Raw genomic sequence first — 18857 nt, forward strand, 5'->3', positions numbered from 1 at the left:
TTTTTCCAGAAGTGAGAGATAAAGACGGATGCAGCAGATTAGGCCTAATAAAACAGAGCAGCGTTTATCCTGCGCAGCCAAATCGTGTTGTCTAAACAATAACAGCTGCGACTGTGGAGTTCACAAATAGCACCGCAGCATTTTCACATCGTTCTCCTCGTGCCAAAAAGAGAAGAGAGAGAGAGAATAATAACTAAAAAAAAAAAAAAAACCCAACAAAAACCCAGTTACATTACAGGCACTTAGGAGCTGGATCAGAGCCGCTGCTGCATGCTTTTCCTCATGTGGTTAACATGGAAACACATACACACACACACAAGTTAGCGTTAGCATCACTTTAGGCTGCAAGATACTGTCAACCACTGAAAACAGTCCCATCAGAGAGAGAGGGAGAGAGAGAGAGAGTTGCCGTGGCGACGCCATCGCCACAAATTGCAAAATTTCAAACATCAAGTGAAAAGTTAAATGGGAACAAATGATAGATTTGGTGAGGATGGATCCAGGCCAGAGGGAGGGAGAGATAGGAAGGGAAATAGGATGCAGATGAGCCCTCCTCCTCCTCCTCCTCCTCTTCTACTCTTCTTCTTCTTCCTCCTTCTCCTCCTCTTCCTCTTGTCCTTCCTCTTCCTCTTCTCCTTCTTCTTCTTCCTCCTCCTCTTCCTCTTCTCCTTCTTCCTCCTCTTCATCTTCTTCTTCTCCTTCTTCCTCCTCTTCTACTCTTCTTCCTCCTCCTCCTCCTCCTCTTCCTCCTCCTTTTCCTCTTCTACTCTTCTTCTTCTTCCTCCTCCTCTTCCTCTTCTCCTTCTTCTTCCTCTTCTCCTTCTTCTTCTTCCTCCTCCTCTTCCTCTTCTCCTTCTTCTTCCTCCTTCTCATCCTCTTCCTCTTCTTCTTCCTCCTCCTCCTCCTCTTCTCCTTCTCCTTCTTCCTCCTCCTCCTCTACTCTTCTTCTACTTCCTCCTCCTCTCCTTCTTCTTCCTCTTTCTCTTCTCCTTCTTCCTCCTCCTCCTCTTCCTCTTCTCCTTCCTCTTCTCCTTCTACTTCTTCCTCCTCCTCCTCTTCTCCTTCTTCTTCCTCCTACTCTTCCTCCTCCTCTTCCTCTTCTCCTTCTTCCTCTTCTTCTTCTTCCTTCTTCCTCCTCCTCTTCCTATTCTCCTCCTCCTCCCCCTTCTTCCTCTTCTCCTTCTTCTCCTTCTCCTTCCTCCTCCTCCTCTTCTCCTTCTTCTTCTTCCTCCTCCTTCTCTTCCTCCTCCTCCTCCTCTTCTCTTTCTTCTTCTTCCTCCTCTTCCTTTTCCTCTTCTCCTACTTCTTCTTCTTCTTCCTCGTCAGCATTCAAACTTCATCCTGAACCAATACGACGCTCTGGTGTCTGTTAGCCTGCAGGAAGAAGAGAGAGAGAGAGAGAGAGAGAGAGAGAGAGAGAGAGACAAACAAGGATGAAGTGAGAAAACGTAGACGATGGGTGAGAGAGCTAGGGAGACAGTGGAGAGAGAAAGAGAGAGGGAGGGAGGGAGAGATTGAGGGAGTGAGAGAGACGGAGAGAGATGGTTCATTAAACATTTAGAGGGATGGAGAGCAGACAGGCCTCTCCATTTCTCTCCTCTCACTGTTTCAGGAGATAGGAGGCTGAATGTAGGTCTGCCTTCGCAACACACGCACACACACACACACACACACACACACACACACACACACCACCGTTAGTGAATGCATTGTGTATTCGTGCGTGTTTGTGTTGTTTTGTTTTTTTTCCGCCACACTGAAAATCCCCTGTTTGTCCCCACAGGTCTAAGATAATGGCCTGAAAATGTAACAGCACGACCCTAAATATAGCCGCCTCGGTGGTGTAACGCTGCACTTAATCCCTGTATCACAACACACACACACACACACACATATACTATATACACATGCAAAGACAAACAGGCAGAGTAATGCAATTCCAAGGTTAGCCAAAGGAATTACATGTTAGCGGAGCTTACCCGCAGTGTATCTGCCTCTCCATATAAACTGGAGTGTATTTACCCTTGTACACACCTCTGTGTATTGTCCCATTTAGCACGGTTTCCACTCATGCATCCTAATGGCCCCAGAGAGCCGGGGAGTCTCTGCTGTCTGTTATTAGTGAGCAGCACAGATCAATAGGCTCTGGGACTGCAGCGCTAGTAGCCTGTTAGCACGCCTCCCCGCCCGCGCCCCTCCCTCTAACCCTCCACCCCCCCATTCAGAGCCACTGAGCCGTGGCTAACACCGCAGCTAAAGTGTTTGCTAGTATAAAGTCTCTGAAGTGGTGGAGGCGCACCTGTGCCCGCTCCCTGCTACTACACACTGCAAAAACTCTTACCAAGAATATTTGTCTTATTTCTCGTCAAAATGTCATTTCTAGTCAAAACAAATCTCATTATACTTAAAATAAGACTCATCACATAAAAAGTAGCTTGTTTTTAGACACATTTCACTTCTTTCAAGCATATTTTTTACTTGAAATAAGTAGAAAGAACTGATAGTGGGGCAAGTTTATTATAAGCACAAAAAACTTGCTTTCACTGGCAGATTTTTCTACTTATTTCAAGTGAAAATTAGTTTGAAACAAGTGGAAAAAGATTAGTTTTGACTAGAAATTATACATTTTGACAAGAAATATGACAAATATTGGAAAGATTTAGAGTTTTTGCAGTGCACATGTAAAGCTATAAGCTCAGAAAACGGCGAGGAGTCAGACGGGGCCTATGACGACCACAGATGGGGTGGGGGCTTCTGATGTGGCATCGTCCTGGTCCAGTCCGTGTGGTTAAAAAGGGCAGATTCACTCAATTCACCCAAACAAGACAACCAAAGAGAAAAACAAGCTGTTTCCTGGTATCTAGTCATGCAGATGTTTTGGTTTTTCTTTGCCGGCTTCTCAGATATCTGTCTGCAGCTGTCACCGCAACAACAACAACAACAAGGTGAAGGGAGTTTTCATCTGTTGAAAAATTGGACCTAAAAGAATTTAACAACATTTTTCCACCAAAAAAAAAAAACAAAAAAAGAAAGAAAGAAGAAAAAGCAGTGTCCCTGATAATGCCCACAGACCTGACTGTGTCTGTGCTCGTAGGGGACATGTTGTTCTGCAGGGGGAAAAAAAAAGAAAAAGCATAATTTTCAATGAGAGTTAATAGAAATAAAAGCTTTGCAAACTGGTTTGACACAGGTGGAAGGTACGAAGCTGGAGAATACGGTTAAGGTTTTGTTGCGAAAACCATTTATCTGTTTTAAACCCGCTTTAATCAATATTCCTCACATTAGCATCGGGCTCAGGCTCTGTGATCGCTCAACGCTGCCGAAATTGTGAACAATTATTATCCAATCCTGCAGTTTGGTTGGTGGAGCTTTTGTATAGCCTCTCGTTGTTTTGAGTACTACTTTTTATTTAATAGTATTTTTTGGTACATTTAGCTTTACTGTAGCTTTTCGTGGCTCTCATCGACCCTGTCTGGTTTAATGGAGCATCGAGCAGCTTGTTCCTCAGGAGAGCAAAAACAAGAGCTGAAAGGAGAGTTAATGCTCCAATAGAAAGACGTTAAAGCAGGAAACACGTCAGAAAAATAATGATATATACATTTATTATGGATGTGATGCATTGGTACTTATTCAGGATTGACTCACACAGCGCTGGTAGAGTCCAGAGGGAGGCTGCCTGATCGATCAGGAGGAGCGTTTAACAAATATTCACCAATGAAAACTGATACGTTTTGATGATTAGGATCATTATTATTATTATATTGGGGGTAAATGGTGTTTTTAAATTCCCTCAGTCTGAGTGTCTATAAAAACCACACTTAAAACCAGAGAAGAATAAGAAAAATAGATTAAAGATCCTGAATATGAGCTCTAGATCTGATCCAGATACAGTCGTAAAAAAAGAAAGTGGCCCAAAAATGTTGATCTGACACTGTTTGCATCTGGGATCTCTCACACACACACACACACACACACACACACATACACACACTGGGCTGTATGCACACACACACTGATGCATAATGAGGCCTCTCTCCACTCCATCAGCATATGTCAGCATATGGCTCCGTCCTCAGAGACTCTGTTGAACAGACTGATCCAGGTTTGATTTTGCTCTGGAGGTCCTGACCTCGGATGGATGGAGGGCAGAGAGGGGAAAAAAAGGGAAAGAGGGGAAGGAGGGGGGGGAAAGGGGGAGAGAGGAAAGGAAAGAAGGAGGACGAGGACGTGTGTCTCTCCAAACAGCTGTCAGCCTAAACTGTCTCCACCCGTTGACCAGCCGGATGCTGTTGTTACTGTCGGGCTCCCGCTCCCTTCAGCACCCACTCACCGTGTGTGTGTACATGTGTGTGTGTATACGGGTGTGTGTGTGTGTGTGTGTGTGTGTGTGTGTGTGTGTGTGATGCAACATAGGACCATATTGAGCCATCTGTTCCGCTGCTAATTGGTATGCATGACAATGTTTTTCCAACTCATAAAACCTAATGAAAATGAACACCCCACCCGCCCTAATATCCCTTAATGCTATCACCCCCTCTTACCCCCCCACTCCTCCTCCTTTACCCCCTCCTCCTGTACAACATCACAGGCATTATTACGCTGTAGTGGACATTAGCCAACCCCCTTTATTTTTCCAGAGGCACTTTCAGTCCAGGGGTGGAGGGGTGGAGGGGTGGAGATCTCCCGCTGCTCTCAGTGGAAATCCGTCAGCCCTCGGAGATCTAAAGACCTTTCTACCCCCCCTCATACCGCCCCAATACCTCCATAAACTTGGGGCCCAGACTGTGAATTGTTCTAATGTTAATGGAGCGGTGGTTTCCTGCCTGGTGCTGACAGCGCTCTTCACAGAGAGAGACAGGAAGGATGAAGGAGAAGAGAGGAGGAAGCTCTAGTCTGCAGAAAGGAAAAGAGGCAGTAAACGGATGAATTATATGAAAGGCAAAACAGGTTTAAGGTGATTAATGAGTAATTAGCACATTAACCTCCGACTCTGCAAACAAAAAGAGGGTGTTTAAGGATCTGGCTGAAACAGCTTCATTTTCACTTTCTTTGACTGGATTTAGAGACTTGACTTTGACTTGTCTGAGCTAAACTGATCCTGATCCTGAGCCTGGTGCATGAGGTCATGACCTGAGACTGGATTTGAAGCTTCTGGGAGGATACCTCAGATTCAGACTTGGACTTTTCCCAACAGATCTGGATCCAGGTGAATCTTCACTTGATTGAGTTTCTTATTGTTTCTTAGAAACTTGATTCGATTTGACAAGAGTCGAGAGGCTTGACTTAGATCTGTCCCGATTGAATTGAGACTTGGTTCAGAAAGATTTGACACTCTGGGGTCAACAAAACCTAAACTTGGACTTGGTTTCACAGACTTTGGACTTGTTTTGGTTCAGTCCTCTAGGACCTGAGACGGGACTTGATTTTAGAGTTTGACAGGAGTTGAGCCTGATTGATTGGGGGGTTGTTCATGATGTTTTGAGACTCGTCTCTATTGAACTTGACTAAATCAGACCAGACATGGTGACTTCACTTCAGGAGTTGCTTGAAACCTGATTGGACTCTGAAAGACTCCGTTAATTTGGATTTTGTGTTTTGTATGATAAAGATATAATAAAACACATGTCCTATCTGCAGTAGATGATTAATTAAACACATTGGGACTGAGGTGAAGGGAGTAAAAAGGAGAGAAAACAAGCAGAGTAGACGAAGCTGGCAGAGCTGCACCGTCCGTCCACATGAACCACAGCAGGGACAACGCTGGAGAGCAGCCGTGTGTGTGTGTGTGTGTTTGTGTGTGTGACACCACCACTGAAGAATGTGTTGTACACGTGGACAAAAAAACACCCCTTTGGTTGTGTGTTGTGTTGTGTTGTGTTTAAAGGGAGCCTGAGGTCAGGACACGCAAACACACTCGGTCGCAAAAGCAAAAGCAAGCAACCACCATGAAATGATCTACGAGGGAAATTACAGTACGAACCAGAGCTCACAGATGTGTCCTCTCCCAGAGAAAACTTACTGCACACACACATAAACACACATACACATAAACACAAAGCATTGGCCTCTTTTGCCAGCCAATAAATAGGTTTCCTGTGGCTGTCTTGTCTCTACCATCCTCTTCTTCCTCCTCTGTGGTCCTGAGTCTGTGCGGTGGTTTATTAAAGTGTCAGCGGCGGTTTGACTCCTGCAGCGCTGACACGTGTGTGTGTGTGTGTGTCTGTGTTTTGTTTTATTTTTTTGTTTTTTGTTTTTATTGGCACCACGTATGAAAACAGCGTCCTCGCCAAAAAAAGCGCCCGTGGAGGTGAGATCCAGGCTTGTGTAACCTCTGCGCCGCGTTCGGAGGCGAAGAGCTTCACTCCACAATGGATCGTAATTGTTGTGCCGGAGCCAGTTCCACACAAAAAAACGCACTTGTGTTGTTAAATCAGCGGCGTTTTGTCGTTGGCAACCAGCCTCCCCCCTCTCTGTCTCCCTCTCTCTCTCTCTTTTCTCTCTGTGTGTCTCTTTGTCTCTCTACCTTGCTCCCATTACGCCATTTTTCTGCCTCCACCCTGTGGTTTGCTGCTCACTCGCCCCCTTCAGAGGTGTCACGACCGATGTGCGTGAACACACCGGGTGGGTTTATTGTTCAAGCCGGGGCTCAGCGGTGGAGGTGTTACATGTTGTACTGTAAAACAAACACACACAGATAGACACACACACATGTTTGTATGGCTATCTTTGTGAGGACACTCGTTGACATAATGTATTCCCTAGCCCCTTACCCTAACCTTAAAGGGGCATTGTGTAACTTCTCCTGTTATCTATTCACGAAAATCGATTATTTCGTTCAAAAGTCTGTTTTTCATTCATCAGTAATCCCCCCCATCAACAAACTGAAGTGTTCCTTTCAGCTCTGAATTAGCCGTTCATATCGTTCATAGCTACATGGAGCGGGTAAGCTCGGTGCTTGCTGCCATGTCGTGTCGCCATGTTTTTACGTTCAGTGGCAGCGTGGCGGTACGAAACCACGGAAACTCAGCGGAGACACCGGAGCTGTCGGCTCAGGTCGAGGTGGCGTCTGTGAAAAGTCACCGCGGTAACGCAGTGAGGAGGAATGGAGCGTTACACTGATGCTGCATTCACCTGCAGTCGGGCAGACGGCCGTCGCTAACAAACCAGATGTCATTTTAGTCACAGAAGTCGGGAGAAAGCCGGTAAAACGTGGGTCAGGTAAACAATACGGCATCGCCATGACAACATATTGTCACGTGTATTGTTTTTCCTCGTGCTGACGGACCACTTGTTTACATGTTTTTACTTTGTTTGCTGTCGTCCGTCTGCCGTCTGCCCAATTTCAGGTGAATGCAGCATGAAAAATACGATTGAGTTGCTTGTGACATACAACCGCGCACAATGTATGTACCTTTGACCATCCAAAACAAATGCCTAACCTTAACCATTACTCTTAACCTAACCTAAACCTAATTATAACGACCTTATTATAAAGTCTTATCCCTCAAATAGCCCTTGGAAGGGGTCTGAGAAAGTGAGAACCAGCCAAAATGTCCTCACTTTCCCAAAATGTCCTCACTGTCCTCACAAATGTCCTCAACCACAAACTGATGGTTTAAAACTCAAACTGGTCCTCACATGTATAGCTGTACAAGTACATAAACACACACAGAAAGAAAAGAAGCTGTAAGACTTTTGTTTGTTTTGTTTTCACTCGTGTCCCAAATCTGGATCGGTGGAGTTGAAGCCGCACCAATCTGATATGATCCCCCGCCTCTTTCCCCTTTCCCCAACTCAACTCTGCTCCTTCTACCGTGCGTTGGTTGGATCGGCCATTGTTGGCCTGTTTTGCGGAGAAGCATTAGTCAAATGGGCCATCATCCCCGTCGGCGAGTCAGATGATGACTTTTGGCAGAATGCAGCCCCAGCGCCATGCCAGACAATCAGAGCCCATGCCATTTCATCACGCGGTCGCACGCGCATACGCGCGGCACGGGCAAACGCACACACGCGGAATCGCACTGCAAAACAAGCTGTTTCTCATTAAGCCCGCAAAACATGAGAGATTGAGTGAGAGGAATGGTTGGAGGGATGAAGGAGGAGAGACAGGGAGCTGAAGGCTTTTTCCCAGCGAGAGATAAGAGAGAGAGAGAGCTGGCGGTGGTTTAAAAAAAAAAAAAAAGCGGTGACACACCACAAATCCAACGGAAGTGTCAAGGGTGAGAGTGTATGTGTGTGTTTGTGTGTGTCTGTGTGTGTGCAGCCGGTGCACTGTCATCCAAAGAGACACCCGCCCACCCAACACCCAATACCTCCAGCTACCCTCACCCCATGCCCCCTCCGACACTGCTGTTCCCATAGCAACAAGATACAGGAAGGAGGCGGAGGCGGAGGAGGAGGTAGAAGAAGAAGTGTGCTAAAGATTATGGAGGAATTTTGCTGCTGCTGCTGCCTGGATTTGACCAATCTGGTGTTGAGGCTTTAAGATGCTCTAATTCCTTTTTCCCCCCTTCCCTCTCTATCACGTGCACACACACACACACACGCACACATGGAAACTTCCCAGTCAGGCCGACGTGAGCTAGAAAGCATAATTTTAGGGAGATATTTCCAGGAACTGCACTGTCGAAGAAGTAGAAGGAGGAAGAAGTCTGATAAACTAGAGCAGGTTTTTCAAAATAAAAGACCTAATAGAAAGATAGAAAAAACAAAACAAAGGCAAAGTGTCGGACAAGAAGCAGAGGTCGTGTGATCACCTCCGCCAAGTGTGAAAATGTGCATGAAACTCACTTTCTCATTCGCCCTCCCCAGAGGAAGAACTCCCATCGATTCCCGTGACCCCGTGACCTTTTACCGCGGTGCCTCCATTAAACCCAGTTTTCGATTTTCAAATGAAAACAATCTCCTTATTGTTTTAGTGATATACACACATTTGTCTTTTGTCACATTCCTGCTCCCAATAGATGCAAACCTATTGATTATTGGTGACCAGACCTCTTTCTCACATTAACCCCCAATATAAGTTACTCTAACTATCAATATGTGACAAGGTCTATTTCTCTTCAGTTCACAGAACAACAATTCTCAACAATAGACTATAATTGCATCTTTAAGTTTTTTTATGTGTTGATGCAGCCATTGATTTCCACTAAAATACACGTTAGAGTTCAGCCTCAGGTTACTTTATTGTACCCGTGGGTACAAAGTGTAAAGCATCCATTACAGCACACAACATAAGACACTAAATAAAACTTTTTTAACCAATTAAAACAGTCAGATCAGTTAGAAGTGATCCAGTGCTAATCAAGATGCTAAAATACCCAATAAATACTGATAAAAACCTACAAACTCTTGCAACTTGTGCATTAATATTCGTGACCAATCAGTTGTTCCCTTTATCAGTAATCTTACGTTTTACCTTCTATCAAATGTCCAAAACAAGATAATGAAAACGAACGTAAGGGAATCTGATTACAATACAAACATAGTATAATTAGCATTTAAGGTACTAGTATGACCCTTAAATTTACACCTGTTAATTTATACTGGAGAGGCCTTTTACTTTGTTCTGTTAAAACTCAATAATGCACACTAATGTCCATTAACATAGACTGATATGGCCCTTTAATATCGACTGCATGGCCCTTTAATGCAGACATATATGGCCTTGTAACTCAAACTGTTATGGCCCTTTAATGCACATGTATACGGCCCTTTAACATCCACTCTGTGGCCCTCCAACACTGAGTAGACAGTAATAATCCGAGTGTGTCTCTGGATCAGGAGGTGTTGAGCTGACAAGGTCTCAGACGTGTGATGGAGGAGGAGGTGGAGGAGGAAGAAGAAGCCTCCTCTCCACCTCAGATCTCAGCTCCACTCTAAGTCTGTAAGTGGATCTCCTTCCTGCAGACGTGCATGCATGAGCGTATACTGTAGCAGTAGTTGAGGAGGTTGTGCAATGATTTAAATAACGGCTTAAATAACGTACACGGCGCCGACTGTGGAGTAAAGATTTGCTCTTCTTTTAAAAGGAAGTCATTGGACAAAAAAAAACATGCTGTTTCTTTATGAACTGTGAGGCAGTTTTTTTTATATATATATATATACAAATGAAGGTAAGAAAAACCTTCAGCTTGAATAGAGACGCAATAGAATTATTCAAACACCGATTTCCAGTGTAACCGGAGTCTTTCTTTGTCGAGCTGTTCTCGGCAGCTTTCACTCAGAAAAGCGTTTGTTGTGTGTCAAAACGCTGCAGATTTTGTTTAATTCTGACCCCGGACTGTACTTTACTCTACTCCTGCTGCGGTTCCTCTGCCAACAACACAACACAACACACTGAGGACAACACAACTCAGAACTGTGACAAGGACTGCTGCTGCTGCTGTGATTGATTTCTGTTCAAATCATACTTTTGAATGGATTCAGGTTCAGTTTAGAGTTTGATCAAACAGCACCAGTCTGTGATGACCATGGTTTTATCATTACTGACAATTGACACTATTGATACAAAGCTAGCTTTTATCATGTAGTGTAGTGAACAATAAGATATCACCAGCAGGCTTATAATCGATCACCAACTGAATTTACAAGCTGCATTTGAAGCTTTTCTATCCCATCCATGGCTCCTGTAACTGTTTAGTTATTTCCAGTGTAATTTTTATTCAAGTGTCCATGCACAGGTTTTGGTTCATTTTTTTTTTACATTTTTTTCCCGCCTCAGATCCGGCACCTGCAGCATCTTAACGAGGCGGCTTCATTTCTAAAGGAAACGTTGTGGGCTCCTCCGGCGTATTAAAACGTGCAGGAAACTATGAGACATGAGAAACGAGCAAAATGAGACCCATTTCACTAGTATCTGTGTGTGTGTGTGTGTGTGTGTGTGTGTGTGTGTGTGTGTGTGTGTGTGTGTGTCTCCTCTCATTAGCAGGCGGCGGTGTGCGGTAGCTCGTTAGCGCAGAGCTAGCTGAGCGTCGGGGCACCGGTGCAGCTTCATTAGCTACTGTGACATTTATCTGATCGTTTCCCCGCGTCGCATGTAACCGCCACGTCTCCATGGCAACCGCACATGTGTGTTTTTCTCTCAAACACACACACACACACACACACACACACACACATACACAAATATATAAAGGCAATCATACAGTCTCACACTTGCAGCCGGTCACAGTCATTCAGAGGTGTTAGCTCCATCAAAGCTGCAGCAGAGAGGAATAGATGATGAATATATGGAGAGCTGTGTGGCTGTTATCCCAGGAGCTGCTGCTGCTGCTGCTGCTGCTGCTGGAGGTGGGTGGGGGAAAAAAAATAACCGCTTATTGTAAAAGTTCAAGTGAATCACACAGGCGATATCACACTCCCTGGTTTTGGCTGGAAACGCGGCCCCCGGGAGCCCGCTCACCTCCGCTGCAAGTCGCTCACAGACCAAACTGAAAGCGTTCCAGATGAATCAGGGAACAGCACTCGTTTTCACTGATCCGCCATCGCACCGCCACCACCACCAGCGACAAAATCAGCAGGATTCTGGGTAAAAAAAAGGAAAGAGAAAGAAAAAAAAAGGCAGTAATGTCATGTCACGGTGAAGCTGCAAATCTCAGAAGCAAGAGAAATGTTCAGGACTAAGAAATCAAACTCTGGCTTCCTGCTGTTTCCTACACGTCTATGTAGTTTTTGTGCATTTATGTGCATTAACCCCATTCAGGTGGGGTTGTGTTGTGGAAAAGAGCCCCTCACATTGACTTTATACATTTAATATTAGCAGCTAATTATTTAGCAAGTAAAGTTAAAGTAAAAACACACTTACAGTTATTTTATCAAGAGTTTAAGATGCTGTGTGTGGGTGCCCAAACATCCCACTGACTGGCTCAGTTCTGATTGGTGCACAGAGGAGTGTGACATCACCTTTTTTTCTCAGTTTCGCCCACTTTAATCTGTCAACACCGAGAAAACAACAGAAAGATGAAGTATAAGGAGAAAAAGAAATCACATGTTGGTCATTTATTTGAGACTGGGTGTGTCCCATGTTACAGTGTTTCTATGGAGATCTGTACTGTAGGTGGTTTACGGCAGAGAGGTTTTCTCATCTTAGACTGTGTGATACTTGGCTTTTGTTTTTGCAACACAGAGATGTAAAACTATGAGATATTCACGATTAGAGCTGCAACAATTAATCGACTAAATTAATTGTCAACTATTTTGATAATCTAATAATCAGTTTGAGTAGTTTTTTAAGAAAAAAAAAGTCCAAATTCTCTGATTTCAGCTTCTTACATGTGAATATTTCTGGTTCCTTTGTTCCTTTATGACAATAAACTGAGTCTCTCTTTGGTTTGTGGACAAAACAAGACATTTGAGGACGTCATCTTGTGGTTTGGGAAACACTGATTGACATTTTTCAACATTTTTTTTACATTTTGTTGACCAAACAACTTATCGATTAAATGTTTAAATAATCAAGAGATGAATCCATAATGAAAATAATCGTTAGTTGCAGCCCTCTTCAAGATTTAGATGCATCTGTTAAGTCCTCACCCTCCTGGTGTCTATGACGTTTCGTATGTATGTAAATCAGGGAAATGGCGGCAGCGTCGTCAACGACAACAGCAGCAGGATGCGTCCGTTTTCCCTCTGAAGGTGACAGTGGTGAAGCCTTTTGTTGTCGTCCACAGTTTGTATCAGTTTGAGTTCGTGTGAGGAAAAAAAAAAGTTGTGTACAAATCTGTCAAGGTGTGTGTACGAGCGAGGGGATGTGACTGTCCAGGTCTGTCTGAGTGTGTGTCCTAACAAGCCTGTACGCCAGTGTGTGTGTGTCTAGGTGTGTGTGTGTGTGTGTGTTTGGCTGACCTTGGTCCCCCTGCTCCCTCGGGGGGGAACTGATGTTTCTCACTCTGCTTGTCAACAAGATTAGTTCCCCTGTGGGACCGTTACACACCCTGCAAACACGCTGCCAATGAGAAGAAGTGTGTGACAGCTCGGCCCTTCCACGAACCCACAGACGCCTGTGTGTGTGTGTGTGTGTGTATATATGTGTGTGTGTTTGGTGTGTGTGTGTCGCATTTGAGGGGTTAAGGGAGTCAGTGAGGATGTGTGTTTTAGAGCAGAAACAGAAGGGAGAAACAGCAGGGGGATCAGCGCAGCCAGCCTGAACTGTAGCCTGTACGTGTGTGTGTGTCTCTGTGTGTGTGTGCGTGTGTGTGTATGCATGTGTAATATGTGCGTAATGCGTATGCATGTGTGATATGTGCGTATGCATGCGTGCACATGAGCCTGGTTTCTGACAGAGCCCACGCTGAGCTCTGAGCTGTGCTTACTTCTCGCTCATCTGCATCCCTTCCCCTCTCTCTCTCTCTCTCTCTCCCTCCCATGCTTTACCTGCCTCGCTCGCCCGCCCGTCCTCTCTGTGTCTGCTGCTGTTTGCTGCACATTCCTGTCAGGCTGCCTGCCTGCTGGACTCCAGCTGTGAACAAGGCAAACACAGGGGAGAGGCAGGCAGGCAGCGAGTGGAGTCCAGGTAGCTCATGGCTGTCATGGCTTCCTCTTCATAAAAAATGTATTTATTTTATTTTTATTTAAAGCAGAAGTAAGCGATCCGGTCGTTCTTGTCAGCCGATGGAGTTAGCAGCCCCCGCCCTCGTCAGGATCTATTGGTCCGTCGCCACATTCACGCGCATCCCTTGGCTGCACACACAGCCCTTCATGCTGTTCTCTCTCCTCATTGGATAAAGGTTGTAGGATACAAGGAAGTATACAAGATGTTTTCTCCTCTGCTTACAGCAGAGCAGAGTGACTGACAGACCCGTGTTTCGGACCAAACACTCTATATAAGTGATTGCTGTCGGAAGATAGAACTATTTAAGACTTATATTAACACAAATATTCCGCTTACTTCTGCTTTAAGGAGGACAATGCACATTAATGGACATAATAAAACGTAAAAGTGCCAGTGTTAGCCAACGGCTAGTTTCCGACTGTAGTTCTCCTGGCAAGGTGTTAAAAGCCATTAAAATAAACACAAGGAAATAACAACAGAATTCCTAAAACAGGAAAAACACACATGTATCCAACAGAAACCACCATAAACACACACACACAGCCACTTATTTGATAAATGATTCACAGCTGATGTGAAAGGTGCGACCTGCAGCAACCAAACACACACCACACTCTGCAGGTTTCCACTTTTAGCATTTCCAAACTCCATGTTTTTTGATTTTTTTTTTCCTTCCTGCAGCTTTAATGTTTCGCCTCCTTCTAATCTCATTAATCTTTTATCCAGGCGGTTGCAGAAGGACAAACGTTTACAACTAGATGTTAAAATGTTAGTTGAATGTTAGTTGTTGTTGTTCCTTGAGCTAGAAAAGTGGATATGAATGTTGGATTTCAATTTGTAGTTGTGTGGTGGTCAGAGACTGGACTGGATGTCAGTTAAAGCAGCTGTTTGTCGACAGATACCAGCTTTTTGTCTCCGTTTTGTCTTTAACGTTTGTTCCTCTGCCTCTGTAGCTTTCTGCAACTCCAGTCGGTCCCTTGGTTTTTCTAAATAACAAACGACTGCTTGAGAACAAAAAAAAAAACACACACACACACTTTCTGGACCATCCTGTCTTCTCCAGCTCCATTTCCTCTTGAGGAAGCTTCTGCTTTTCTTGGCCATGGAGACGTGGTGGACGCAACAGGAACTGAAACTGACACCAAACGGCTTCTATTAGTCTGAATAAACCATTTCTTTCTGCATCTTATAACTCTAAAAAAAATCTCAAAACTCATTTGTTAATCGAGGCCACCGTCTTATTCTGGGGAGGGGCTACGGCTGCTAACGGCGTCCTGACAGAGGCGCCGAGACGAGATTGATATCGATCTCGGTCTCTTGTCTCTCTCTTTCTTTCTCTCTCTTCCTCCTTCGCTGTCGGACAGAGAGCCAATTAGTGCGTTTTGCCGACACGTGGAAAACAATCCCTTTAGCGGCGGCGGCGAAGGTCTGAGGAGCGGTGAATGTGAAATGAAGATGATGAATGAATAAATAAAACAAGCGTCATAAGGTTTTTATGGTCAATTCTGTGCAGCTGCTGTCTAATACGAGTGTGAGGTGAGGGAAGAACGGCCCTCAGCAGCTGCTTCACACACACATACACACACACATGCACACACAGGGTGTAGATCAGCCCTCAGTCACGGCCCTGTGCTGCAGGGAGACTGGAGTGATGGAAGCAATAGTTAAGCCATTAAGGCAAACAATTGGCTCAAATTGAGAGGGAGAGCGAGAAAAGAGGAGGAAGACGAGGAAAAAGAGGGAGGGAGATGGAGAGGCTGTGGCAGGGAGTGGATCCACTCAACGACTTAATCCGAGCCCCAGGACACTCTCCTGCTGAGCTTCACACACATACACACACAGACACACACACAGACGCAGACACACACTTACAAACACACAAAAGCTCTGTCTGCTTGCAATAACACCTTGTCAGTCTTGGCCACGGGGGCAATGGAAGAGGCGCTCATTCCTTTGTAGTGAGGAGGAGTGAGGAGTCACCGACTTCCAACCACCTCAGGAAAAAGAAAAAAAAGAGGAAAAAAAAAAAGGACAGAGCCGTGCAATCTGCACAAGACAGCTCTGTAAGTGTTTCGTATACGCCTTATGGCTGCGAGTGTGAAGCTATTCATTGTCTTAAGCCGGGGTGGAGTGAACAGTTGGGGTGGGGGGTGCAGAGGGGGGGTGGGGAGGGGAGTACAGGGTGGACAGTGTCCTGTGGCTGCTCCTCTGACACCATGCTTATTGTATCGTCTCTCCCCGCGGACTCGCTCAATCCCCGCAGGCCGCACATAAACATCCAACAATGAGGGATTGTCTCCAGCTATTCTCCCTCTTTTCTGCTCTTTCACTTTCACACACACACAAACTCTGCATGTGTGTGTGTGTGTGTGTGAACCCAGCGACCAAGGCTCGTCCGATGCAGTCGCCTTCGCCGTTTATTTCCCGGTGATCTGGGTGAACCAACTCCTCGCCGTCGCCCTTCTTTCCTCTCCTTCCTTCCTTCCTTCCTTCCCTTCTTACCTTCCTTCTTTCCCTCAGCAACCCCCCCTGCCGACCCCCCCACCACCCTCCTCTCTACCCCAACCAACCTACAATTTATCGGACAGCTTAGCGAGGAGTGGCTGTTGCCCCGAGGACTGTTAGCGCCGGTCTGGCTCGTTGACTCCTTCTCCGGTTCTGGCGTTTTTATTTGACATGTCCTTTAAGTCCTTTAAAGAATTGGGCGTTTCTGCCGAGCGCCTTGGCTCGTTCTGCAAAAGATGGATGGCCCGCGTTCAAAGGTCTGGATGCTTTTTCCTTTTTTCCTCCTTCTCAGTCTCTCTCCATATCTCTCCCTTCTCCTTCCCTCCTTCCTTTTCTTCCTTCCTTCCTACCTTCCTCCTTTCCTCTCCTCTCTCTTTCTCTCTTGCTGAGCTTTATAGGGTGGTATTAGTGTTGTCAGCTAACCAAGCTTGGGGATTTGGCTTTGTTTTGTTTTTGCCTCTTAAGATAATGCTCTTTCTCTTTCCTGCGGAGAATAACAAAAGGGAAAGTAGAGCAATAAAACAGCACAGCCATTGACTTTGGTTTCATTAAATTGGTTTTCAGCCATCTTAAATAGACCACAGGCCTTGATGGCAGTGATGTGTATGTGTGTGTGTGTTCATTCATGTGTGTGTGTGTGTGTGTATTTGTAGCCATGTGCGTATGATTGTTCTCCAAACACAGTCACGCTTTGCCTCACGCGTGCTCGGGTGCTGTTCTCATCTCCGTCAGGCCCTCGCTGTTGAAAGCCTTTACTCGCCTTCCTTTATTCGTCCCCCCCCCCCAAAAAAAAAAGAAAAAGAGAGGAAGAAACACAGAGACAGAGAAGACGACTTAGCATTCCTAACGCGTGGACAGACGAGTGTGTTTTGCGGAGATAAGTGTTGTTACCTCAACCGTGTTTAAAAAAAAAAAAGGGTGAAAAGCACTTCACCTCCATTTCTGAATGCATTTCCAGATGTGGAAATACAACCGGACCGATCGGCGTGTAAAGCATCTGTGTCCTGTTAGAGGGCCGCGAGGTTTTACTGTACTGGTGCTAGGCTATATCCTAATCCCACACACACACACACACACATACACAAGCTTACGTTGACACACTGCTGCACGCCGCTTATCTGGCGCCCATTCATACATGGAAACACTGTCACATCCAGCGCTGCAGATGGAGACGCACATGACATTCATATAGTGTCACCACTCCTCATATACTTGTAAAGATAGATGGATAGATGGATGGATGGATAGAGGGATAGAAGAGGATTTGCTGACATCCCGAATTGATCCATCACTGCATTTCCATGATATAAAAAAAATGAAATAAACGCATTTCGGGTCAGAGCGATGTGTCAGTTTGCTGATGGGCTGGGTCAGTAGTCGGTGTAGATATATATATATTTATATAAATATATATATATGAATTGCCAGCTTCAGGGATATGAGTGTGTAAAAGCTGAACTGAAAGCTGTCTCGCCCCGCTCTAAGGAGCTGCTAAGGTAGCTGACAGAATTTTATTAGTGTGGCTCTCGATGTCTAAAGGCTGTTTGAGAGGCTTTTGGACTGTAGACACACCGTGGTGCTAACTTGAGTTACAGTGCTTGGGCCTTTTTTTTCCTTTTCATGCTAATTGACTCTGTCCGGAGGAAACGGTCGACTTTTTAAAGGTCTTTAAAGGTCCCATATTTTTTTTTACACTTTGCTGCTGCATTTGAAGTTTGGATTCAAAGACGCTCAGAGCCTCTCTTCTGATTGGTTGAGTGCTCACTGGGTGTTGAAATAGATATATAGAGGGGATTTCAGAATGAATGAATCCTGCAAGGTTTCATGGTGGCCAAGTTGTGACATCACAAAGTAACAGGAAGTCGTCACGGCTCATTTTAAAGGCTCAGTTGGCTGTGGATGTAGACTTTTACAGTGTTAATATATAACCTTAAGTTGATTTATAATCACACTAGACATGGGCATCTACCTTTATTTTGAAGGAGCTTTAATACAAACATCTACCTTTGTACTATATGGAGCTTTAAAAACCTACTGGACTGTCTGAAAGATGCTTTGTCACTAGGTGTTTTTTATTATTTTTTCCGTAGCCAAGAAGTTAAGTGTAAAGATGAATGACGGTAGAAGCTCAACAACACTATATCATTAGATTATTAATGTTGACACATGAGAAAAATGACTGTAAACAAGCTTGAGTGTGTTTTTTGGAGAATTGCAGCTGCTGCCAGCCACTTGATGGGAAATTAGCTTGGTTGTGCTACGCCACATTAAAAAAAAAAAAAAACTAAACTGCAGGGTGATGCTGCTCTCCCAGTGCAAATGGAGCTTGAATATTTTTTAGAGGTCGAGCTTCAGGTCACGTTTGTTTGTGTGTCTTAAGTGGGATTTAGACGCACTTAGCAACGATTCCCAAAGCAAGGGAACATTATCTTAAAAGTTTGAGCACAATAAAAAATGATGAAACGCGCCGTGCCGAGGGAATTCAAAGAGCTGGCTGATGTCGCCGCCGTGTTTCTCAGCACTTAATGTTTTTTTCCCTCTTTTGTCTTCTCCCTCAACAGCAACGGCACAGCCGGGAAGATGAACGGGGCGCTGGAGCACTCGGACCAGCCGGACCCGGACGCCATCAAGATGTTCGTGGGCCAGATCCCGCGCTCCTGGTCAGAGAAGGAGCTGAAGGAGCTGTTTGAGCCGTACGGAGCCGTCTACCAGATCAACATCCTCCGAGACCGCAGCCAGAACCCTCCACAGAGCAAAGGTACTGAGACTCACTGGGTCTGCACACAGGAAGGGGGCTCTG

General features: G+C 45.2%; 1 protein-coding gene across 50 annotated transcripts in view; it reads left to right on the top strand.

Moving 5' to 3' along the window:
* Window positions 1–18857, top strand: part of celf2 (cugbp, Elav-like family member 2) — a 229144-nt gene that overhangs the window by 120600 nt on the left and 89687 nt on the right. For all 50 annotated transcript variants that reach the window (XR_015035066.1, XR_015035069.1, XR_015035067.1 and 47 more), the window contains one exon: window positions 18619–18815. Coding sequence is in view for 20 of the 50 variants with exons in the window: in XM_085769349.1 (XP_085625475.1) it covers window positions 18619–18815 (197 nt within the window). In the remaining 30 variants the exon portion in view is untranslated. The remainder of the gene's footprint in view (window positions 1–18618; window positions 18816–18857) is intronic.

Source organism: Trachurus japonicus, chromosome 23, assembly GCF_045865225.1.
Source record: "Trachurus japonicus isolate A0001 chromosome 23, Traja_1.0".
Lineage (NCBI taxonomy): Eukaryota > Metazoa > Chordata > Actinopteri > Carangiformes > Carangidae > Trachurus > Trachurus japonicus.